Source organism: Hyperolius riggenbachi, chromosome 10 (assembly GCF_040937935.1).
Source record: "Hyperolius riggenbachi isolate aHypRig1 chromosome 10, aHypRig1.pri, whole genome shotgun sequence".
NCBI classification, from domain to species: domain Eukaryota; kingdom Metazoa; phylum Chordata; class Amphibia; order Anura; family Hyperoliidae; genus Hyperolius; species Hyperolius riggenbachi.
The window spans coordinates 194,891,262-194,916,952 of NC_090655.1; the positions used below are offsets into that span (position 1 = coordinate 194,891,262).

Sequence of the window (25,691 nt, forward strand, 5' to 3'; positions counted from 1 at the left end):
CTAAACTCCCCATCAGATAAAAAGTCTTTGCAAGATGCTGCACATACAGATGCTGTACAGACACAAAAGATCAGTATCTGCAAAAGATCTGTTCCGGCCAAAAATCCATTCCTGCAAATTGCAATGATAGTCTATGAGATCTGCAGATCATCATACACACATGATTTAACTGACATTCATCTGCAGATCAGATCCACCAGGATGGATTTTCAGATCTGCAGATGATTGCTTGATCTGCAGATGAATGTCAGTTAAATCATGTGTGTATGATGATCTGCAGATCTCATCAGCCCCGTTTCTATGGGCATGCGATACGTGCAATCGCCCAGGGCGCTTTATTGTGCGGCAGGAGGGGGGCGCAGGAGTGGGGGGAACAGACATAATAATAGTTACAACTCACCTTCTTCAGCCGTTCTCCCGCAGTTTCAATGTCTTTCCTCTCCCGGCGTCCGTCGCCTGGTAACAGCGCCCCCTGTGATGACGTACCACATGTCATCACAGGGAGCGCCGTTACTAATGAGACAGATGCCGGGAAAGGAAGGACATTGAAGCAGCGCAGGTTCGGTGGAAGTAGGTGAGTTATAACTATTATGTCCGCTTCCCCCGCTGCTGCGCCCCTCTCCTGCCACCTATACCTAACTAACCTAAACTGCGGGAACCTACCTAACTAACCTAAACTGCGGGAACCTACCTAACTGACCTAAACTGCGGGAACCTACCTAACTGACTTAAACTGCGGGAACCTACCTAACTGACCTAAACTGCTGGAACCTACCTAGCTGACCTAAATTGCGGGAACCTACCTATTTCACCTAAACTGCGGGAACCTACCTATTTCACCTAAACTGCGGGAACCTACCTAACTATCCTATATTGCGGGATCCTGCCTATCTAACCTAAACTGTGGGAACCTACCTAACTAACCCATACTGCGGGAACCTACCTAACTAACCTATACTGCGGGAACCTACCTATCTAACCTATACTGCGGGCACCTACCTAACTAACCTATACTGTGGCAACCTACCTTACTAACCTATACTGCGGGAAACCTACCTAACTAACCTATACTGGGGGAACCTACCTATCTAACCCATGATGGGGGAACCTACCTATCTAACCTATACTGCGGGAACCTACCTATCTAACCTATACTGGTGGCAACTATATGGGCTACCCTATACTGGAGGCACCTACGTAGCTAACCTATACTGCAGGCACCTACCTATCTAACCTATACTGGGGGCAACTACCTATCTAACCTATAATGGGGGCAACTATACAGGCTACCCTATACTTGAGGCACCTACGTAGCTAACCTATACTGCGGGCACCTATGCCTGGCTCCATGGTGGGGGGGGGGGGCGATTTTTACACCCTTGCCCTTGGTGAAATTTAAGGCAAAAGGAAATTGCCAGCGGTAGGATAGCCCCTTGTCTTTGAGAGCATTTAGTAGAGGTTTCAAGGCCCTGCGTTTAGCCAGAGTGATAGCTGACAAGTCCTGGTATAGATGAATAGGTTTTTCATTAAATAGTATAGCGTCTTGTGATCTAGCGGCCTTCATTATGTTTTCTTTCAAAGGGAAGGAGGACAAGCAGCAGATAACATCCCTCGGCAGGTCTGAGTCAAGGCCCCGCGGTTTGAGGGCCCTGTCGGCTCGTACAAACTCAATCTGCGTGTCTGCCGGGCGGTCTAGCAGGTCATTAAAGATGGCTGACAGAGCCTCCGTTATACGCTCTGCTGACACGGATTCCGGAAGGCCTTTTATCCTTATGTTATTCCTACGTCCTCGGTTGTCTAGATCTTCAAGTTGTCGGGAGTGATCTGTGAGCCAGCTGGAGTGATCAGCCGCAGCATGTCATAAGTATTGCACTTGGGCTGTACATTTTGTATCGGCTGCTTCCAGGGTGTGGAGCCGCTCGCCTATAACTGCCATATTGCTTCTCATCTCAGCTATGGCCGTGTGGAAGGAAGCCTTTATATCTTCTGCCATAGCGTGGATATCAGCTAGTGTAGGGGCGATTTGTCTTGTGTCACTGACCTTCAGCCCAGTATGCGAGGAGCTCTCTGCTGCGGCCTGAGGAGGCAGCGTGTCTTTAGTTGGCGCCATCTTGGTGCTTTGAGCGCGGAGTTGTTGGGATTGGAATAACTCCGGGACCGCCTTGTCAATCCGGTGCTGAGTAGTCCCCTGATTGGTGGTGGTAGTTAACTGACGCCGGGAACTCTTCGCAGCCTTAAAAAAGCTGCCGGGGAGTGCTGGAATAGAAGCTTCAGATGGGTGGTACACAGAAGCTAGGGATTAAGCGGCCATCTCGTTGCAGCATCAAGCCACGCCCCCACCTCACCTCACTTCAGGACCTCAGTGTTAAACCCCCCTAAAGACCAGGGCATTTTTAATTAAATTGGCCACTGCAGCTTTAAGGCCAAGCTGCAGGGCCACACGACACAGCACACAAGTGATTTCCCCCCCCCCTTTTCTCCCCACCAACAGAGCTCTCTGTTGGTGGGGTCTGATCGCCCCCCAGATGTTTGTTCATATATGTTTATTTGTTGTTGTTTTTTGCACAGCCTGAGCGCGATCTCCTGCAAAACCGAGCCCCAGGTTAAAATGAATGGGTCATGGATCCCGGAGGGCTACTGCCTGCCCGAAGACTAAGGCCACATACACACATCAGACCATAGTCTTTTGAAAATGAAAGATCACAGACCAATTTTACGTATGAGAGCCATACTTTACACAGTCTATTCTATTGAGCTGAACTCCCCATCAGATAGAAATCTTTGCAAGATGCTATCGTAAGAGAACAGAGGCGCCAGCAGGATAAAAGGTAATAAAAATTTTAAAATTTACTGGGAGGCAGTGGTGGACTTACCTCCGGAAAGCAGACTCAAAATACTGTCTGAATTAAACAAATAAATTTATTATTGGTACCCCAAAAGATGCAACGCGTTTCGCAGGCACAGCCCGCTTCATCGGGCAATAAGATAGGGGACAAACAGTAGCTCGTCAGTAGCACGAATGGCATCACAGAGGTACCATTCGTGCTACTGACGAGCTACTGTTTGTCCCCTATCTTATTGCCTGATGAAGCGGGCTGTGTCTGCGAAACGCGTTGCATCTTTTGGGGTACCAATAATAAATTTATTTGTTTAATTCAGACAGTATTTTGAGTCTGCTTTCCGGAGGTAAGTCCACCACTGCCTCCCAGCAAATTTTAAAATTTGTATTACCTTTTATCCTGCTGGCGCCTCTGTTCTCTTACGATAATACTGTGTCCACCCCTGGTGAAGGGGTGACCTACCCCTACTTTCCTGATCTACAGAGAGCGACATCTTAATCCTGAGTGAGGACAGGTCTAATCTCCTCACCTGCATCTACAGTGGTTGCCTAAGAGGCAACCCATGTTTGTGCGTATATTCATCTCACACTTACATTTATCCACGGTTTCCAATACATACTACACTATATTGGGCTCTCGGTGTCTCCTATTTATCTCTTTGCAAGATGCTGCTCACACAGATGCTGTACAGACACAAAAGATCAGTATCTGCAAAAGATCTGTTCCTGCCAAAGATCCGTTCCTGCAAATTGCATTCATAGTCTATGAGATCTGCAGATCATCATACACACCTTGTTTAACTGACATTCATCTGCAGATCAGACAATCATCTGCAGATCTGAAAATCCATCCTGGTGGATCTGATCTGCAGATGAATGTCTGTTAAACAAGGTGTGTATGATGATCTGCAGATCTCATAGACTATGAATGCATTTTGCAGGAACGGATCTTTTGCAGGAACAGATCTTTTGCAGATAATGATCTTTTGAATGTCTACAGCATCTTTGTGTGCAGCATCTTGCAAAGATTTCTGTCTGATGGGGAGTTCAGCTCCATATAATAGACTGTGTAGGTATGGCTCTCATACTACATGAAAGGGGGAAAATTGGTCTGTGATCTTTCATTTTCAAACACTATGGTCTGATGTGTGTATGAGCCTTTAGTCAGTCCCCACAAAGCATCTCTGCCTGCAGGCTGCTTGACTACCTTTTTCCAGCCACCACCAACAGTGTCTAGGACTCCAGGTGGATTCCTGAACAAAAAGAATAATTTTTCTGGTGCGTGTACATGCCTGCCTAATTTTTCTGGATGCACTGGGGCTACAACAACAAAACAAAAGGCATGTACACGTGTCAATTCCCCTTTGTGATACCTAAGCTCCTTCACCGCGGCAAGGTAACGATCACAATGAAACAATGACCGCCGGCTATATGAGTGTGTCGGGGGGGGGGGGGGGGGGGAATGAGTGGAGGGGGCATACCCAAGGTAATAAGGTTGTTGCTTCATTGTGGACAGACCAAATTCGATCAGTCACTGTTCTATCATTGAGCTACCACAGTCCGGCGACCATATGGGCTTGAAAACCGCCATGGCCTGCACTCTTGCCATGGTACGAACCAGTCCAGCAAGGCCGTCACTACACAAACCGCTGTTTGCGCTGTGTTACACAGTGAGTTTGGTGTGTCAGTGTGAAGCAGTACACTAATTACAATACCTGATTGATGTATACACATGCAAGATGTTTTAAAGCACTTTATGCCTCCAATTTAGCATTGCAATGTGATTTTCTGCCCTTAAAACGCTGCTGTGCGTTAAATTCAGATTTTTCCCCCGGAACTTTTGGCGTGTATCCCACTCCGCCATGCCCCCCTCCAGGTGTTAGACCCCTTGAAACATCTTTTCCATCACTTTTGTTGCCAGCATAAATGTTTGTAGTTTTCAAAGTTCACCTCCCCATTGAAGTCTATTGCGGTTTGCGAAGTTTGCGCCAACCCGAACTTTTGTGGAAGTTCGTGTTTAAGGTTCGTGAACCTAAAATCGGAGGTTCGAGCCATCTCTGCGTAGCTGCCACCCCCTCTACTCCAGCCCCATAAATACACTGGCTTGGGTATCCCACAATACACATGTAACTTCCAGTTCGCTGTGAGCAGATTTTTGGAACACAGTATACAGCACAGGCTGCTGCTCTCCATCGCCACCTTTCTTTAACTGCATATTATAGCACACTGCCGTCTCATCCAGAGGAGCACACCAGTGCAGGGGACACATGCAGGTATTACACCTGTTTTTTTGGGTGCCCCCTGGAGCCCCCTTCTCTATTAAATTTTAACAATGTGGCCCGCAACTAAGGCAATGTTTCAGATTTTGACCCCTTATGGGACTGAGTTGGACACCCCTGATCTAGATCGTTCCTCCTCCAGCCTGCCACTGCTCGCCGGGACCCTTCTTTTTGCAGCCACCCGTTTACAAGAGCCGCCACACTGAGCATGCACAAGTGTGCTCCGCACCAATGCAGTTCATGGACCGTTTACTTACTCTTGCGCAGTGCCGCTGCGCTAATACACGGTAGGAAGCATAGCCACAAGTGTCCCGGCGAGCAGCGATGGGCTTGATGAGGATCAGATGGTACCAGAGCTGGAATGGTGGGGTGAAGGTAGATTTGGGAAGCCTCTGGGCTATACAGAGGCTCCCTTCTACTGAGATAATTTTTTTCTTTTGTCACAGATACACATTTTCCAGCCAACCATATCAGTTCCATTGTTGTCACATTGTTTGGCATATTTGGGTAATATAGCATCTATCAAAAACACAGAAATTGCCCCTCCCCCTCTAAAAACTGCATCCTTTCTCCTGTACATTTGTTATGGTTGCCTTTATTTTTTTGGCTGGAGATGTTGCTGAAGTTACTTTTTTTTGGGAAATATCTCTTCTTATTCTATTCTAAAGGTGCGTACACACATGCGACTATAGTCGTTTGAAACGATCGTTCCCCGATCCTTGCAAATGATGATCGTTTGAAAAAAAGCAGCCAACGACCATGTAGTCTAACGACGGACGAGCTAGATCGTTCAAAACGAATGATCTAGCTTGGCGGATTTTTCCCAACGACGATCGTTTGCAAAAGTAGTACATCGTTGGAAACGATCGTTCGTACTAGGCTTGACATGCGCATTTCACTATTTCTCCATGGAACTTTTCATTTTTATGTGCAGGCGCAGTGATGTAACGTTCGTTCTAACGATCTGATCGTTACACACCTTTTAAAACTGACTTTACTTAGGTCGTTCTTTCATCAATTAAAAGTTCGTTCGTCGTTGCTAACGAACGATCGTGGTCGTATGTGTGTACGTAGCTTAAAGAGGAACTGTAACGACAAAACGTCCCCTGGGGGGTACTCACCTCGGGTGGGGGAAGCCTCCGGTTCCTAATGAGGCTTCCCACGCCGTCCTCCGTCCCTCAGGGGTCTCGCTGCAGCCCTCCGTGCAGCTGTGACGTCAATATTTACCTTCCCGGCTCCTGCGCAGGCGCTCTGACGGCTGTCGGCTCCGAAGTAGGCGTAAATACCCGATCGCCGTCGGGTCTGCTCTACTGCGCAGGCGCAAGTTTCCGGCGCCTGCGCAGTAGAGCGGACCCGACGGAGATCGGGTATTTCCGTCTATTTCCGAGCCGAAAGCAGCCACAGCGCCCCCGCTGGAGCCAGCAAAGGTAAATATTGAATCTACAGTCGGGGCTGTCGCCGGCTGTTCGGAGGGCTGCAGCGAGACCCCCGTGGGACAGAGGATGGCGTGGGAAGCCTCATTAGGATCCGGAGGCTTCCCCCACCCGAGGTGAGTACCCCCCAGGGGAGGTTTTTGATGTTACAGAGTCTCTTTAACACCTAACACCAACCTCCTACTTCGGTCCCTTTCCCTTTTGACTTCTCCCTTTTGCAACTAATTTAACCATTACAGCTAATTAGTCACGTGGACACAGATTAAGACTAGGGATGATCAATGAGAATATTTCTGAGTTTATGCAAATGTATGTAAATATGTATGCTAATATTTGCAACTTGAAAATGGACCAATCCAAGTCCCTCGCAGGTTTAAATTGATTGGTCCATTTTCAAGCGGCATACATTTGCATAAAAATGTACATACATTTGCATAAATGTGTAAATATTTGCATATCATTGCTCATCCCTAATTAAGACCATGCAGGGCCACAGGAAGACCAATTAATATGTGCCCCTCCTTTTCCCCACCCTCCCTGTTTATTAGTTGAAAGGTTGTTACAGCGGACCCAAACCAAACATTTTTTTTAATTAAAAATATTTAGTTGCACCACTCTGACACATACAAAGATAAATAAACATTCCTTCAAACCTATGATCATTTCAGTGCATGCTTTTCACCCTTCTCTTTTTATAGCTAGGGTTATACTGGGGGCAGCCATTAGCAATTCCTCCATTGCCGGACACCACCTACTCCACCAGTTTGCCGGAAAAATCCCGGCAATTTGAAAGGAAGGGAGGGGTTCCTCCAATAAATGTATAATATTTTATATTTGTCATCATGCAGCTGAAAAAAGGCTGCTATTTATTATTATAATTTAGAAAATAGATTTTATTTCTGAAATCTTGTATTTTTAATTTGGGTCCACTTTAAGGCAAGTTGACATATCTCAGGCGAACAAGAAATGGGAGACTACTATTCAATACTGCTGGAGAGGCAGTTTAACTTTTATCTGTAGGCCATACCACTGTTGTAAGACAATTGTGTTGTCCCTAGATACGAAATTTAAGCAGCTGGGTTACTGAAATACCAGAGTTGAACATGCTCCTGAAGAAGCAATGGTTCCCTAGATATTAGAATTATTTGATCTGAGTCTGAGTGATGGGTAGGCACAAGGGCAGGCATGGCAGTGCAGCACAGGGGCACCATTGGACCCCTCTAGATATGCCACTGGTGCTGGAGCAATTTGTAATAGTTACATAGTTAGTTTGGTTGAAACATTCATCCATCAAGTCCAACCCGAAAAAAATAAAATAAAACACCATCCTGAACCTGCACATATCCCAGTTGATCCAGGGGAAGGCACAAAACCTTACAAGGCCGGGGCCAATTAGCCTTAAAAGGTAAAATTCCTTCCCAACTCCAGATGGCAACCAGATAAATCCCTGATTCAACTCTTCTGGGAGTTACCTAAAAAAAATATAGCCGTGGATGCAATTCAATGCAAGGAAAGCATCCAAGCCCTCTTTAAATGCAGATATAGAGTTTGCCATAGCTACTTCCTGAGGTAAGATGTTCCAGATTTTAACCACTCTCACTGTGAAGGACCCCTTTCTAAATAGATGGCAAAAACTTTTTCCTCCTCCTGCGAATAATGTTTCCTTGTCCTTCATACAGCCCTGTGGATAAAAAGCTATTTTGCCAGTGCCAAGCTTTTGTTTTGCCCTCTGATATACTTATACATGTTAATCAGGTCACCTCTCAGTGGCCTTTTTTCCAAGCTAAAGCCCAGTTTGTCCAACCTTTCTTGGTAAGTGAGATCTTCCATCACTCTGATTAATTTAGTTGACCGTCTTTGTACCCGTTGCAGAAGGTCAATGTCCTTTTTTCAGTATATAGTGTGACTATAAAACTGTATTCCAAACTTCAGATGTGGAGTAATGAATACAAGAATTGTGTGTAACATAAGCCATGAGATAAAACATAAGATATTGAAGACATTTATTACATCAACTGCTTCATGAGACCGTTAATGAATACAAGTGATTCAAGTTTTGCAATATTTTGTGTTCCCATTAAAAACACCAGAGCTCTTATACTAAAAACACAAAATACAGTCTGCGGACTCTACAATAATGTGTAATGGTCATTAAATAATTTTAATTACACTAGGCACATAAATGGAGCAAGACAACAACCATAAACACACAAGTCAACCTAGCAAATTATGATTAACGGTACATTTACACTGCATCAATTGTATTGCAGAATAATTCTGTATGTCCACTCATTGCCCATACAATTATATGGGCCTGTTCACATCTCTGTGTTATAACAGATCGTGTTATTCTAACTTCCTGCATGCAGGCTTTTAATTAACGCATATGGTATAATTTGTGTAGTGTCTATTGCAGTAGTGATGGGCTTCTAAATGGCCCCGTCATTTGTAATCGTAATTTCAATTATGTCTTACTGGCCACGGCAGATGTGGGTTAACTTGCCCATGTTGCCGCCAATAGCTGATGCGGTCCACATTGCGTTCACTAACATTCCACATCACTCCAATGCTTCCTCCTTCAAACCGGAAAACAGGAAAAAGTATTGGAGTGACGTGGAATGTGGCGTGGTCTGCATCAATTATAGGCGGTAACATGGGTAAATTAACCCCCCTCTGCCATGGCCAGTAAAACGTAATCCAGATTACTAATGCTGGGGTTATTTGGAGACCCATCGCTACATTGCAGTTCACACATAACGCATGCATTATGCAACATGCACAGTGTGAACTCAGCCAGATGGTCCATGTTTTGGATTAGCTGAGTCAGGCTTCTTTTTCATGGGCTGCTGAACTACTCCCTTGTCTGACAGTTCAGCCTCCCAGCTGCTGGTCACAAGCCCTATTTAGCTGCAATTTCATGCAAGCATGGCAGCGTTAGGTAACACAGCACATCATGTTTAACACACGGTGGCGTTACCTGGTGACAAAAAAAGTCTCTTGTCAACTCCGTATGGGGCTGCCCGTGCCAAGCACTACTACGAAGAGCCTGGCTGGTGGATAGGAGCAGCTGACATGTGGTCAGTTTACCACTTTCCCATGGAAAAGAGGCCTCAGAGTTCTGAAATTCCTAACCTTGTGGCTTGGGCAGTTCATGTGTTGTGAAGAAACACTCCACAGCTGCTCAGTAAGGAGAAACAGACTAATATTCCTTCACATCCATGTGCAGGACTGTTCAAAATTCTTTGTTACAGTTATTGCTGCCCAAGAAGGGCTTCCCAGTTACTGAAATATAGATGCATATCTTAAATTACAATAATACATTACTTAAAAAATTGCAACAACAAAAATCCCAAAAAATAACTGCAGTATCATGTAACACCAAAGAATGATTTTCTCACATGCAGTGATGCTTGAAAATGTGTGGACCCTACTGGTTTCCTAATATGTCAGCATAAATACAATATACAATGTGATCTGTTTTCACACTAGCCCAAAAACTAGATAAATTTATAACATTTAAATGAGTTGAAAACGTCGTTCTTTTATTACTTCCTAGCTGGTGGTTCCATACAGCGGCCGGATTGAAGATTATTATTGTAAATTGAAGACGTGTGTGTGTGGAAGGGGGGGGGGGGGGTGCGTGCGTGCATGCGTGCGTGCGTGTGTGTGTAAATGAACCTCTCAGTTCAGTTGCAAAGAAATTAGATTTGGAAACTAACAAAGAAGGTTTTGAAAGACCTCTGAAGAAAGTGATGCATATGCTCACTAGGCTTGAAAAAGTTACAAAATGTTTTCTAAAGACTTGGGATTGCACCACTCCACCAGCAGGAAGATCATGCACAAATGGAAGACATTCAGCACCACTGTTTTCTACCCCAGAAGCGATCGACCAGCAAAAATCCCTTTCAAACCAAAGTGTGTAACACTCTGGGAGATCCCAGAGACCTCCACACAAGGGAGCTAAAGGCTTCCCTTGCATTTGTTAATGTCATAAATTCACACTCAGGAGAACACTGAAAAATCCACTGGTGTGCAAATACAAAGCCACTTTTATCTCAAAAGAGCATTCCTGTCCATATACTGTTTGCTAAAAATCACATATATAAGCCAGAAGGCTACTGGAAGAATGTTCTATGGATGGATTAGACAAAAACTAAACTTCTGGTTTTAAGTAAAATGTGTTCATGCTTTGCAAAAAGCAAAAACTGTTTTCCGGTTTAGGAGCCTTATACCATCTATGAAACATGGTGGCGGCAGCGTTGGAGGTCAGTCTCAGTTGCCGCCTCTGAACCAGAAGGATTGTCATAATTTTTATTACAATGAATTCTGAATTGTAACTGCAAATTCTGTAGGTAAATGTCAGGGTATTTATCAAGAGAAACTGGCTCATGCAGCAAGACAACAACCTTAAACACACAATTCAACCTAACAAAAAAAATATTAAAACAGAAGAAAGTTTATGTTCTGGAGATGCTGAGCCAAATTCCTGACCTTAATCTTATGGAAATTTTGTGGAACAACCTGAATTGGGCAGTTCATGAGAAGGGGCACGCCAGCTGTTCTGTAAGGAGGAATGAATTTAAACTTAAGGACTGAAGAAATTGTTAACTTTCAGTTATTGGTGCTCAAGAAAACAAGACACAACACATATTGCGCTTTTATCTTGGTGGACGCATAGAGCTTCAGGGCTGCAGCCACTTAAGGCGCACTCCGAGGGCGACCATGATCATTAGGGAGCCTTGCCCATAGGCTCCTTACTGTTTTACGTACTGGCTTGAGCCAGGATTCCAACCCTGGTCAAAGGCTCAAATTCCTGCTGGAGATAAGGCAAGAGAAAACTTGCCACCACAAAGTGAGAGAGTTATCTTATCTCTCCATTCCTTAAGCTACTTCCTCTGTAGTTAACTTAGCCCCTCTATAGTTAAATTACCTCCTCTGTAGTTATTTTCATACGCAGTTAATTAACAGCCTGTCTTTAACGTTAGCATTCTGGAGTGAATTTAAGGATTGAAGAGTTAACTTAAAGACAGAAGAGTTAACTTTAGGTTTTTCTGAGATAAAATGTTTCCTGAATACTACATGCCTCATCACCATGGTGATAACTCTAGAAACATTATTAAAGACAGGAGATAAGCGTAGTGAATTGAGGCCTATGAGTTGCAGTAAAAAAAAGCCTTTCCTAAAAATAGATATTGCATGGATGTAAAACTGTTCACATGTTGTCTGCATAGTAAAAAGCAATAATGAACTGTCCAGTACAGTAATCCTGGAATGCTTACAAAACACCAATGGTTTGTGTCTGCAGTTCCTTCTTGGCACTCAGTACGCAAACTTTGTTCATTTAACACTGTACACAATAAATGAGCATTCAAGAAATATAGCATACATAAGGAATCAATACACATTACAAGTAATATTTACAAAGTGGGATATTTTCTTGCCTTGCCATTTCCTAAAATCTGGAGTTAATGGTAACTTGAAGTGAGAGGGATTTGGAGGCCGCCATATTTATATGCTTTCTGATGATCTGATCGTCCTGATGATCTTTCTGGTATCAGTAGTGTCTGAATCACACACTTGAAACAAGCATGTGGCTAATCTAGTCAGACTTCAGTCACAGCACCAGATCTGCATGCTTGTTCAGAGTCTATTGCTAAAAGTATTAGAAGCAGTGCATCTGCAGGACAGCCAGGCAATTTGCATTTTTAAAGGGAATTAAATATGTCAGCTTCCATATCTCCCTCACTTCAAGTTCCCTTTAAGTTTTAAAGGGGAATTATGAATTCCATATCTGCAAAGAAACTCTTTGTCTCACTGCTACACACAGTGCTATGAAATCACCAGTAATCCCCTGTATAGATTACACTGTCCCTGCCCCCACAGCACATGCGTCCCTGGCGGACACACGCACCACCACAAACATGCTTCCCCCCTCCCCCATTACACAGGCAGTTGTAATATACGTGCACAGCACTGCATTCATGCCGTGTATATTACAAGTGCCCTTTAGATATATACAGTAGATGTTCTGCATCACATCACATTTGTACTGCAGACTGTAATACCTGAGAGCTGTGAGAAAAGAGGCACCTTAGTGAAGGAGATTTACACAAAGACCCTTATATATACACAATGGTACAGTGTAACAGAAGAAAAAAGAGAGACATGTTAGCTGAAAAACTGAACAAGAGCAAAGTTTTGCTGCTTCACCTCCTCCTGCCGCTTCCTCCCCCTTCCCTAATATATGATAACATGTGACAGGATACAGACTGTAACCTGTGCAAAGAAAATACAGCTGCTAGGTTACAACACTTTCATGCTGTGCGGTAAGTTCAAACAATTTTATGCTGTGTTAATACAATGTGTGCAGGATGTAGGAAGTGAATAGCAATGTAACCGTGTCTATGCAAAAAGGACGCCGATGAAAAATGGCCGCCCGGTGATGCAAAAAAAAAGGGTTTTTTTGGCAATGAGAGCTAACCGTAACCCTATGCTGACACTGAACACTCCTTCTACCAATGCCTACTCTAATGACATCCCCCATCCACAGCAAACCTTAACCATTCCCCCCCCCCCCCCCCAAAATAAATAGATGAAAAAAAAATGCACATTTTCAGGTGCCCTAAATTTCCTCTTAATGCCAATATATAAATGGGTGCCTATGGCGATGCCTAAACTTCCGCCAATAGTGGGTGCCCAAATTTCCATGACCCAATGTAACCACCCCTTTGGGTAACCACCCACATAGATCTAATTGGTTGTTTTGTAACCTCCGAAAATAACGTTATGCAACATAAAAGCAATCAGCCTTGGTAGAAATTTCAGGGAATCTGTGGTTTTCTTGATTTAGCTACTTTTGTTTTGTTCTAATAGTCAAGAAAACTGCAAGAAATGGTTTGTACTGTTGTACAATAAACATATTATGTTTACAGTGAATCCCTGATTGTAATGTATTCTGTACAGCAGCATACATTTGAGACGCACACATGAAATGACATCTAAGCTATGGTCTCCATCTCCACATCCCCATTGAGGCACTTTGATTCCTGGAGTTGGACAGCGGCAGAATCGTTTTTTCTTTTTTGATGCATTTGGCGGCGATAAAAGATTAGATAACCGGGAAGAATGAATCCAGCAAATGAAAAGATTAACAGACCAAGATTTACCTAGAAAAGAAAAAAAGAACATAACAGAGAGGATTAGAAAACTAAATTTGACATCAATTTAATTAAAAGCAGCAAATGGCAGAGAGTACTAACCAGTAAGAGAAGTGATACCTATAGATAGGCTGCACCACAAATTAGAGTAATCCTTATCAAAAACGTTATTAGACAATGCCCAGTACAAGACAAACGTTAAAAACTGCTAAAATCAAAATTGTAAGCTTCAACACCACAATGGTGGAGGAAAGCAATAAATTAAACCCCATTTATATTATAATCAATCAATTCCTCTGGGTCCAAGCAAAAGTAAGTCTAATTGCTGTGAAATGAGTGCAGCGTGCCAAGCTAAAAAAAATGAAACCAGTGAGACTATGCACCTGTACCACCATGAACAAACTCAGGAATGCAATGAGCACACCATATGTAATTAGCAAACGAGGACCAATGCTCCACGTGTGGACCTGACAGAGTGGTCAGCTTGTCCTCACTACTAGTAATGGTCATGTTTAGGAGAATTCATAGAGACATGATTTGTTTGATCAGCTGATAGATTTACCAAGCTCTGGTTTAATCACATCCTGCTTAAAGACCACCTCCAGCCAAAAAAAGGTCTGAATGGCAATACATATATGTAGTCTAGGGACTGTGTACAGTTAGATGAACATATAAAGTTTACATCTGATACATCATAGTGCATAGAACAGTCTCACATTTATATCTGTAAGCAGCACTTGCTTATTTCTCCTGAAGCTGAAGCATTGCTAAAGCATTGTGCCCACCTCTTCAGCCTGGTTAACTCCCCTGCCCCTCCCTCCCCTGCTCTCTGCCCTCAGCATGTGTCCTCCCCTCCAGCCTGGTTCACTCCTCTGCCCCTGATGTCTGCGAGCCTGGATCAAATTACTTCTCTTTTCACAGTGTGTAGGAGAAGACACAGGAAAACTGCTGCAGCCATCCTATCCTGTCTGTCTGCTATAATTCTTATTCCAGATGTTTGTCTGTCTAGATTAGATCACATGACATGAGGGGTGGAGTTATGACATCAATACCCCAGCATCCTTTGCACCTATGGTTTAGAAAGAAAAAATGGCCCAGGGCCCAATTTCCCACTGGGGGCGGGAATTTCAAGACCATATGTGGAATATGGACCATGGGGTGAGAAAATCACACTTTATCATGTGTGATTTTATATATCTTGGCAACTTATTAGGTTTAAAGCAAACTGTAATTTATAATTTAGGTACCCTTTAAGCACATGATCATGCCTAGCAAATGAGAGACTTGCTTTTATAACACCTGACCAAACTTATCACATGCTGATCGTCACTACACGCCACATGTGGAGCACTGGCGCTCCTGTCCTCACTCCTGACCACTGCAGCCTGCCTCACACCAGTTCAGTAATTATATATGGTATAATCATGGCCTAGTCCAGTCTTTGCAGCTATGCTCAGACTCTTCCTCACTTATCTTACTTTCCTTATGCCTCCATGGCAGCACATTGGGTAGTGGCCCCGCCCCTCTACCCCATTGGACCAGTAAATATTTAAATAGAAAGAAAGAGGTGGTGCTCGCTGTCTTTTTTCTCCAGTCCTCACCTCATATGGACCTACCTGCGTTTGCTGCAGAAGTTTTTTATTTTTATCACCTACCTGACTGTTTCCTGCAGTCGCCACACAGCATGCCTCCCTGTGTGAAGGTCCCCTTTAACAGCCTATAAATTGGGCTAATTGGGGTGTCCCCTATTCTGGTGGTCTTAGGGGGACATCTACAGTATAGCACTTTTGCTATAAAATAATCTTTAAGTTATAACATTATGCGAGTGGTCATTACTAAATAGTGATGCATATCCTCTCACCTAAAAGACTCTAAATGAGTCTGTGTTTGCCGCTGGGTGTCTGCTTTCCTTTGTTTCCCTTATCTCCCCGGCGTCTCTCAAAAGGCCCATACTCACGGGGGACGGCCGTCGCCGCAACCGCGTGGCACAGTCGTCGCCGCAACCTCGCCGGAACTGTCGCTAGCCCCGCATTTGTATGCGGGCTAGCGACAGCTACCCACACACACCACACGGAGCTTCCGGCGGGGGGGAGGAAACTCGGCGACAGCTTCCGCCGCATCGCTAATCCCTCTGCTGCCGTGTGGATGCAGAGGGATTTGGCGACGAGCTGTCGCCGAACTGCCGCCGAACTGTCGCGCACACGCTCCCGTGTGCGGCGACAGCTACAATTGTACCCCCATGGGTACTTAGCTTAAAACTCCAGCTGATTACTTCTTCAATCACTGGAGCGTGCTGACGTCGGGGGGAGGTTCGCTGTCACCTGGTGGGCGGATGCTCATTCCGGAAATGATTGAGTATGGAGCTCCTGCCCGCTCTGTAGGAGGAATTTGCGTCCCAGCGTGGTCCTGCTCACTTCCGCTTCCGCCCCCAGGTCCTATAGACGGAAATTAGACTATTTAAATAGTCAGAGCGGCGTTTTCTCGCCGCTATACACCAGATGCCATACCTGCCGCTGGTTTCTCCTGGCATCCTACGTTTGGCTCACCCTATCCTTTACTCTTCGCCTTTCAAAGCTGCATCTAAGAGTAAGTGTGTTTATTACTGTTTCAAAGTGATTGGTTTGTTTCTCTACACTCTGCTGTTTTTCTGTCATTTTTTCTTAAAGTCATATCCCCTATTTATTGCTTTTTTTGCTATACCTGTCTCTCCTCTGTTTTTCTCAGCTACCGTTGGTCGGCTGCCTTTATGGACACCCATGCGCATAAGACAGACCGCCAATACATTGATAGGTAGGTGATCATTCAGGTAAGTTTTTATTTCTGCCTGGGAGTGCTTTAAAAGACTTTATAGTCATAATATGACTATGTCTTACAGCCACAGAAAACGCCACCAGGACCAGCATCATCACCATCATGAACATCGTGACCGATAAAAAAAGAAAAAATCCTCCAAAAAGAGATCTCCTTCTCATCATCAGTCTTCACGAAAGCATCGCTCCAGAAGCCGGTCACCGACACGTCGACAGTCATCAAAACATCGATCCACTCATAGGAGAGGAAGATCAGGGAATAGGAACTCTTCACCTCAGTTCACGCAACACCAACCTGGGTGCTGGGCATGCGGTGATCAAGTGTTACAGGGAAAACTTGTCTGCGCCACATGTTTTGCTGAAATGCCGTCGGAACAAGAGCAAACATCATTAGACGTGTCGGGACTCATTAAAAAGGCCGTCCAGGAGTCCATGGACTCTTATATAGCGAACCTGCCGGTACCTTCAACTTCAAGTGATTTCCCACAACAAAGTATGTCATCACCTTCTCAGGATATTCTAATGGATGAAATTCACAGTGGATTTGATTTTTCCCTAGTCCAGCCGTATGTCTCGGCCGTCAGGGAAGTTATTGAATGGGAGTCGGACGAGGACTTCGACACGGAGGATATCAAAGGCAAAAATAAAAAGAGATATTATAAACAAGATAACAAGGAAAGTAACCTTTCCTTACATGACGGAAATAGAGGAGGTCATGAAGGAAGAATGGAAAAAATTAGAGAAGAAACCGCCGCTTTTGAACAGACTTCAGAAACTGTATCCCCTAAAAGAAAACGAGTGCAAATCTTTGGACAACCCCCCTGTCACCGATGCATCGGTAATCCGATTAGCCAAACATATGACACTCCCTTTGGAGGATGCGATTTCCTTCAGAGATGTTCTTTTGCGCAAAACAGATATGGACTTAAAGAAAGCCTATGTCGCGTCAGGCGGAGCGTGCAGACCTGCCATTGCTCTAGCATCAGTTGGAAAAGCCATTAGAACATAGTCTGAAAACTTGGAAGATGCAATCAAGTCGGATGACACAGAAAAGGTCGCTTCGATTTTAGAAGACTTAAAGATATCAGGTGACTTTGTAGGAGAGGCGGCATTTGACGTAATAAGATCCTCGTCCCGGTCCATGCTGCACTCAGTAACGGCAAAACGTGCGCTATGGCTGAAGTCTTGGTCAGCAGACACTAATTCACGTCTTGCATGGTGCAAGATTCCATATGACGGGTCAGCACTATTCGAAGAGAAAATGGACTCAGCAATCAGTAGAGTCAGAGCAGGAAAATCGGGTCTAATCCCTCAGGACAGGCATCCAACCAAACCAAATGTTTCTTTTTCCCAACAGCAAAGCAGATACAGAAATGCAAAAACATATCGTCCTGGAAAAAATGTCAAGCGTAACTGGCAGAATAATCAGTCTTCAGGAAACAGAAGTTTAAAACCGAGGACGACAGACACCACTAACACACAGAAAAAGTATTTTTGATGGTACGCCTGCCCAAGATGTTCCTGTGGGTGCCAGACTAAAAACCTTCAGCACTATTTGGAAATCCAAAATCAGCTCCCACTGGGTAGTCAAGACCATATCAAGGGGACATTCTTGGGCATTCAGCAAGACGCCAAGGAACAGTTTTACTCCAACGAGAATTCCTCAGTCTGTAGAGAAGAAGAACATCTTGTACTCTTATCTGGAAGAGCTAATCCAGAAACGGGCAATATTACCGGTTCCTTTACATCAAAGAGGTTCAGGTTTCTATTCCCCGATGTTTCTAGTGAGAAAAAAATCAGGGAAGCTCCGTCCAGTTCTCGACTTGAAGAGGCTAAACCGTTTTATTCGTTTGGACAGTTTCAAAATGGAATCTCTGCAATCAATCAGTCAAGCAGTCACATTAGGAGATTGGCTAATTTCAGTAGACTTAGAAGACGCCTACTTCCATATTCCCATCCAGAAGGACATGCAACAGTTTCTCAGGTTCAGCATAGAGAACAAACATTACCAATTTACATGTCTGCCCTTCGGGATATCAACTGCACCACGGATATTTACCAAAGTACTAGTGGCAATCGTGGCTCTTCTAAGAACACAAGGTCTACGTCTTTACCATTACCTCGACGACCTACTACTGATGGCAAACAACAAGCCCCTCCTACTGCAACACAGAGAGAGTCTACTTCAGACGTTGAGGGAATTTGGATGGCTGATCAACGACTCAAAAAGTCATTTAGAACCGACACAGGACTTGATCTTTCTTGGAGCTCGTTTTTTTAGACCTTGAAAAATGCAATATCAATACTTCCGGAAAAGATACCGATCATTCAGAACAGGGTATTCGACATGGTTCACACATCTTCCTGTACAGCCCGGAAGTGCCTGAGAGTAATAGGAACCTTATCAGCAACGATACCGATGCTACCCTGGGCTCACTATCATACACGAACTTTTCAGATAGGTTTTTTGTCACAATGGAACAAGTTGGATATGAATCAACAAATTCAGATCTCTCATGCAATGAAAACGGCCCTCGAGTGGTGGCTATTCCCACAGAAGATACGAAGGCATGTTCAAATTTCTCCACAACCTCCGATTATGATTACAACAGATGCCAGCGAGAAAGGTTGGGGTGCAACTTGCGAATCCCAAGTAGCACAGGGTCGTTGAACTTCGAAGATATCCAATCAATCTTCAAATCTTCGGGAACTAACAGCAGTCCTGTGCGCTCTGCATCACTTCCAGAAACTCATTTACAACAAGAACTGCCTAGTGAGAATCGACAACAGCACAGCGGTCTCTTACATTCAGAAACAGGGGGGCACCCGCAGTCAATCACTAATGAGGGTGGCGGACGATATATTCCTATTTGCAGAAACAAATCTCCTATCCCTGAAAGCAGTTTATATACCGGGGAAGTTGAATATAGAAGCGGATTTCCTGAGTCGCAAATTACTGGACAACAACGAATGGTCACTGAACCAATCCTCCTTCGATCTGGTATGTCACCAATGGGGATTTCCCGAAATAGACCTCATGGCGTCCAACCTCAACAGGAAATGCAGCAGATTTATGGCAATATATTCATTCCAGGAAGCGGAAGCATTAGACGCCATAACGTCATCATGGAATTTCTCGATGGGGTATGTCTTTCCCCCAGTGCCATTGATATACAGCCTGCTCAAGAGACTATGTCGGGAGTGTGTAACGTTGTTGGCGGTGATTCCGGTCTGGCCTCGACGTCCCTGGTACCCGTTACTCCTACAACTAGCAACGGAGGAGCCTCTAGTCCTACCTGTCAGCAAACATCTGCTAACCCAGGGGCCAATACTACATCCCAATCCGGCAAGAATGAACTTAGTGGCATAGAAGTTGAAAGGAGGAAACTACAATGATTAGGTTGTACTCCAGAAGTGATTAATACGTTACTGAAAGCAAGGAAACCTTCCACAAATATCTCCTATTATAGGATATGGGATAGGTTTACAGAATTTGCACAAACATTTCCGTTTGATCCTCTACAACCATCAACCCAACAGATTCTAGCCTTTCTGCAGACAGGTCTTGATAAAGGCTTAAGCTACAATGCTATAAAGGTGCAAATTTCAGCCATCTCAGCACTTACAGATCGTCGTTGGGCCCTACATCCTTTGATCAAGCAATTTATGCTGGCGGTCATCAAACTCACACCTCCAAGGAAAGCCATTTTTCCCCAATGGGACTTACCAGTAGTCCTCAGCTATCTCTCCGCTGCACCCTTTGAGCCAATTGAAAGCTGTTCATTATGGCATTTAACTCTAAAGGCTTGCTTCTTAGTGGCTATAACCTCTGCCCGAAGAGTGTCAGAACTACAGGCCTTGAGTTGCAGAGAACCTTTTTTATCATTTTTTCATGATAGGGTTCAACTTCGTCCTATGGATTTCTTTCTGCCTAAGGTTTCAAAGACCTTTCATATTAACCAAGAATGGACTTTACCAGCCTTTCAGAATGAGGAAAACAGTTCCTTACATTCTCTGGACGTGTCCAGAACCCTGAAAGCTTACTTAACGGTCACAGAGGAAATCCGTAAATCGGATCATCTTTTTCTTGTTCCAGCAGGATATTGCAAAGGACACGAAGCCTCATCCAGAACTATCACCTCGTGGCTGGTCAAAACGATCTGTGGCGCCTATCGGGCTATCAATGTGGAGCCTCCGGGAGGAATTAGAGCGCATTCCACTAGAGGCATATCATCATCCTGGGCAGCCTATTCTAATGTCTCAGCATCAAAAATTTGTCAGGCGGCAAATTGGTCGTCAATCAACACCTTTATTTTTCACTATAAAGTAGATGTGTCTTCAGGCACCTCCTTACAGTTTGGGAGAGCAGTTATCTCCTCCTCTGTGTTAAACACTGAATACATTTCTTTATTTTTTCTCAGCAAACTTGGAATTCCCTCCCTTATTTCTATTTACTAGTTAGATCCCAATGTGCTGCCATGGAGGCATAAGGAAAGCGGAAAATTGTATACTTACCTATCGGTAATTTTCCTTTCCTGATGCATCCAGGGCAGCACATGGATCCCACCCGACTATTCGGTGAGTCAATAGTTACAAAGACAGCGAGCACCACCTCTTTCTTTCTATTTAAATATTTACTGGTCCAATGGGGTAGAGGGGCGGGGCCACTACCCAATGTGCTGCCCTGGATGCATCAGGAAAGGAAAATTACCGATAGGTAAGTATACAATTTTCCGCTTTATTCATATATTTCTAATTCCTGAGTTTGTTTATCGAGCATTTTGACTGTTTTTGCTGTTTGACTTTGCCGTTATCAAGCGCCAATAGCGTGAAATGGCCATTTAGCCACTCAATCAGTTCTGGGGCACACCTGCTGTTACCTGCCGCTCTACCTTGCATTGCTGTAACTGCCTCCTATTTTCCTCTCAATAAACAGTGTGCAAAGCTGTGCAAGCCTCTTATCTCATGCTTCGCCTCATGTATAGTATTTATGCTGCTAGGCTTGAGCAGGCTTTTAACCAGTTCAGAGTTGGAAAGGACACAGTGAAGGGATGCCCACCACCACAAGAAGTCCAAGGAACTAGCAAGTGCAGGAATGTCACTTCTCTAATCGTTGCACTTGCCATTGAGGCCATTGTCACCCTAATGTAACCCAAATTCTAATAAGAACAAAATGAACAAAAACCTCAGTGTAGTTCATGTAAATACAACACATGAGTCTGAATGGTCTCATTGACGTTTGTCTTATCCATTTATAAAAGTGCAGACAAATGGGTATAGTTCAAAGAGCTCAAAAACTGTGGGACAAGACTTTCATCATTTTCTTCAGCTTTATCTCAGTCACATAGTTTTCTTGAATAAATGGGGCGAGTAAATGAGAGAGTAAATGGGGCTTAACAAGGTGAGCTTGTCAAAAAAATACTTACTTGATTAGTAATCCAGAAGCAGCATAACACAATATAAATGCAAAAACAGATTAGGTTACAGAATAAATGCACCTTCAAGACATCTATGCTCCCATATCTCACTGACAAATTGCTTCAGAACAGTCTTTTGTAGAGCAAACTAGTCATGAAACACAAGTTAGTGGAACACTCCAAAATATGGCTGCTATCCTGTGATATAAATACTTTCTTCCCTCAACAAAATCTGTGCCAGATATATTGTCCTATCACTTAACTGTCCCTCAGAGGGGCTCACAATCTAATCCCTATCGTAGTCATATGTCTATGTATGTATTGTGTAGTGTATGTATCGTAGTCTAGGGTCAATTTAGGGGGAAGCCAATTAACTTATCTGTATGTTTTTGAGATGTGGGAGGAAACCGGAGTGCCCAGAGGACACCCACGCAGACACGGGGACAACATACGAACTCCTTGCAGATGGTGACCTGGCTGGTATACAAACCAGGGACCCAGCGCTGCCAGGTGAGAGCGCTAACCACTAGGTCTCCCACAATCATTAACTGTACTGGTACCTCATCTTCATCTAGAGTTTTTCAGTTCAGTAAACTTTTAAGGCTTTTTTAAATTCTTATATTATGCATGATTTTCTGCTAGCTACAAAATGAATCTAGTCTTACCCAGAATCCATCTCCATTAAGAGGACCAAGTGTGGCTCGGTACAGAGGCTCTTGAAGTAAGGCAAATACAGCACTCAGTAAAGACTGTAGACCAATAAGGGTGCCAAAGTGACCTGATGGAAACCTACAATAGGAAAACGAATTGAGGTGAAACAGAAGAGTAAATTATATGTTGTGCTAAAGAGCTGAAGGTTGCTAGGAACACAAAATGAATACACCAGTAATTGGATAGCTTTGTTTTGCCTTATGCTGGGAATACACGGGTCGATTCTGGCGCTCGATTCTGCGCCCGATCGTTTTGCCCGCTCAATTCTCTTATATTCCTCTAGTTTCTCTTATCTTTTTTTTAATTCACTTCACTGAGAAATCGAGTGGCAAAACGATCGAACGGTGATTGGACATGTTGGAAATTATCTATCGAGCCATCTTAATGACTCATAATCGAGCCGTGTATTCCCAGCATTAGAGGTGTCTATACCTATATCCGTTATTAAGCTGTAATATTAATTGAACCACTTGATGTCAAGACTGCTGTTTATCTATGTCCTACACAGAGCCTGTTCAGATCACAGACCAATGAACACTTTACTTTCCAACATGCAGTCCTGGAAAATACTTGAGAAATACCAGAAGATACTTTAACACTGCATAGGAGATGTCTGCAGACTGGTAAATAATATATCACCAGCTAAAAAGGAAATTGCTGGATGTTCTAGCACACAGCACAAAGTGGCCGAGTCAGTGGGAGCAGACACCGCACATGGGCACATGACTGTAGACATCTTCTGGAAAGTGTTGAAGTATCCTTTAGGATTGCATGTTTGAAAGTGAACTTGGCCTCTGAAGCAGCTTGTAGGGTCATAAAACACATGGTTCTACAAGCTGCAGTACTCCAGACAGTCTTAACATATGTGAACTTTAATTTTGCCTTTTTTAAAGGAAAACTTAAGTCAGCTAAAAAAAATGACTTTTACTCACCCAGGGCTCTCCTCAGCTGAACGGTGCCCTCGCCGTGTCTCTCAGATACGCCTGGACTCGCCGGCGGCCACTTCCGGCTTGGCCGTCACCGGCCGACAGGCTGGGAACGCGGCTGATTATCCGCATCTCCGGCCGCAATAGCTTAATAGAGGGCGCTATTCCGGCCGGGGACGCGGATAATCAGCCGCGTTCCCAGCCTGTCGGCCGGTGACGGCCAAACCGGAAGTGGCCGCCGGCGAGTCCAGGCGCATCGGAGGGACACGGCGAGGGCACCGTTCAGTTGCAGGGGGCTGAGGAGAGCCCCGGGTGAGAAAAAGTCATTTTTTTAGCTGACTTAAGTTTTCCTTTAAAACAGAAATATTTGCAAAAAAAACAGCTTTGAGTGAGCAATTGTGGTTTCCCATGATGCATCGCTGTTAAATATGCAAATCATCTCTTTATGACCCAGGAAGCAATGCTGCACATCCAGAAACACTTGTTTATAGTGAGCCTAAGGCTAATATATTTTACAGAGCCACATCAATCCATACATGTATCAGTTATTACACGCTCATATTAATTTAACCATTTTGAGTAAGCAGCTGTGTTTTTCCATGATGCATCACTCCTGAATATGGAAATCATCTCTTTATGCCCCAGGAAGCAAGGCTAAGAGATGATTTGCATATGCTAGAGTGATGCATCATGGGGAACAACAGTTGTTGATTGAAAGCTGAATTATCACATATACAGAACCTTCTGTATTAAGAAGGCAAAATTATATTAACCCCCTTGGCGGTACAATAAATCCGCCAGGGGCAGCGCAGCACTTTTTTTTTAATTATTTTTTTTTTTAAAGCATGTAGCTAGCCTAGCGCTAGCTACATGCTTCCCCCCTCCCTTCGTTATCCCTCCCACCCCTCCGATCGCCGCCGGTGCTTTTACCCTGCAGGGAATCCCGTTCTGAACGGGAATCCCTGTATGGGCTTCCCCGTCGCCATGGCAACGATCGCGATGACGTCACGGACGTCAGCGGGTGTCCCGATCCACCCCTCAGCGCTGCCTGGCACTGTTTGGCCAGGCAGCGCAGGGGTCTCGTGGGGGGGGGGGGGGGCGGAGCGGCGGATAGCGGCGAATCGGCGGGTGGTGGCGGCGATCGTTATGCACACGAAGCTAGCAAAGTGCTAGCTGCGTGTAGCAAAAAAAAAATTATGTAAATTGGCCGAGCAGGGCCTGAGCGGCACCCTCCGGCGGCTTACCCCGTGTCCAGCACGGGGTTACCGCTAAGGAGGTTAAGCTTTGCTTTTTAATAGGAGGCTTTTTGATCTCTTTTAGCCCTTAATACATTCCTGACGGTTCTGGGTCACCATGAGCTATCTGGGTATTTCTTTCTACTGGTCCAAGCCCTATACCATAGAGCCATATCAATCTATGTCATGCACTGATGAGGCACATGGTAAGGACTGAACAGAATGTATGCAGGTTGGGTTGATGTGGCTCTGTAAAATATATTAGCCATAGGCTCACTATAAACCGTGTGGCATCGATGAGTCCGGTACCAACATTTTTGGAAACAGCTACATACTGCAGAGCCCACCAGTGGCCTACATGCAAGCTGATTTTAAAACCAGATGAAATGTGAGCAGATAATTGCATTGTGGTTGACAATACTGAGAGGGAGAGCGGCATCTTCAACTTAGAGTTGCAATAACTAAGATCCCCAACGACCCCCGCTCAAAGTCCCGATGACTCCTGCTCAAGGTACCGCAATAGCTTGAAGTCTCATTCACTCCCGACGCATAGCATTGTGTAATGTCGTGCATACCCGCCGGCAAGAAGCATCGCTTGGCAACCATCGTCAAGAGGACGTCGCAGGGCCTGTCGGGCGGTGAGTGTGGGGCTCATGCTGACTGAAGTAGATTGGCAACAACCTAGATCTGCATTGTGAGACAAGGTCATGATCTTGGTAAAGACAGAACCAAAGCGTGCATTTAAAATCTCAGTTTTAACTCCATCAGTCGTAATTTTAATAGATTTATGGCAAAAACTGATCAAAATTAGGATCAAACCAGATGGAAAATTTCCATCGTTTGGACACTGTCAGGGAACGGTGGTAGATCGACTGATATGCTAG

General features: G+C 44.4%; 1 protein-coding gene across 1 annotated transcript in view; it reads right to left on the reverse strand.

Annotated features, from left to right (window-relative positions):
* Positions 1-13,161: 13,161 nt before the first annotated feature.
* The window catches only part of SLC43A1 (solute carrier family 43 member 1), a 113,558-nt gene continuing 101,028 nt past the window's right edge, over positions 13,162-25,691 (reverse strand). The window contains exons 14-15 of the mRNA XM_068258184.1: positions 22,601-22,724; positions 13,162-13,717 (exon numbers count right to left, since the gene is read on the reverse strand). Of these exons, the coding sequence (XP_068114285.1) occupies positions 13,550-13,717; positions 22,601-22,724 (292 nt within the window). The 3' untranslated portion in view covers positions 13,162-13,549. The remainder of the gene's footprint in view (positions 13,718-22,600; positions 22,725-25,691) is intronic.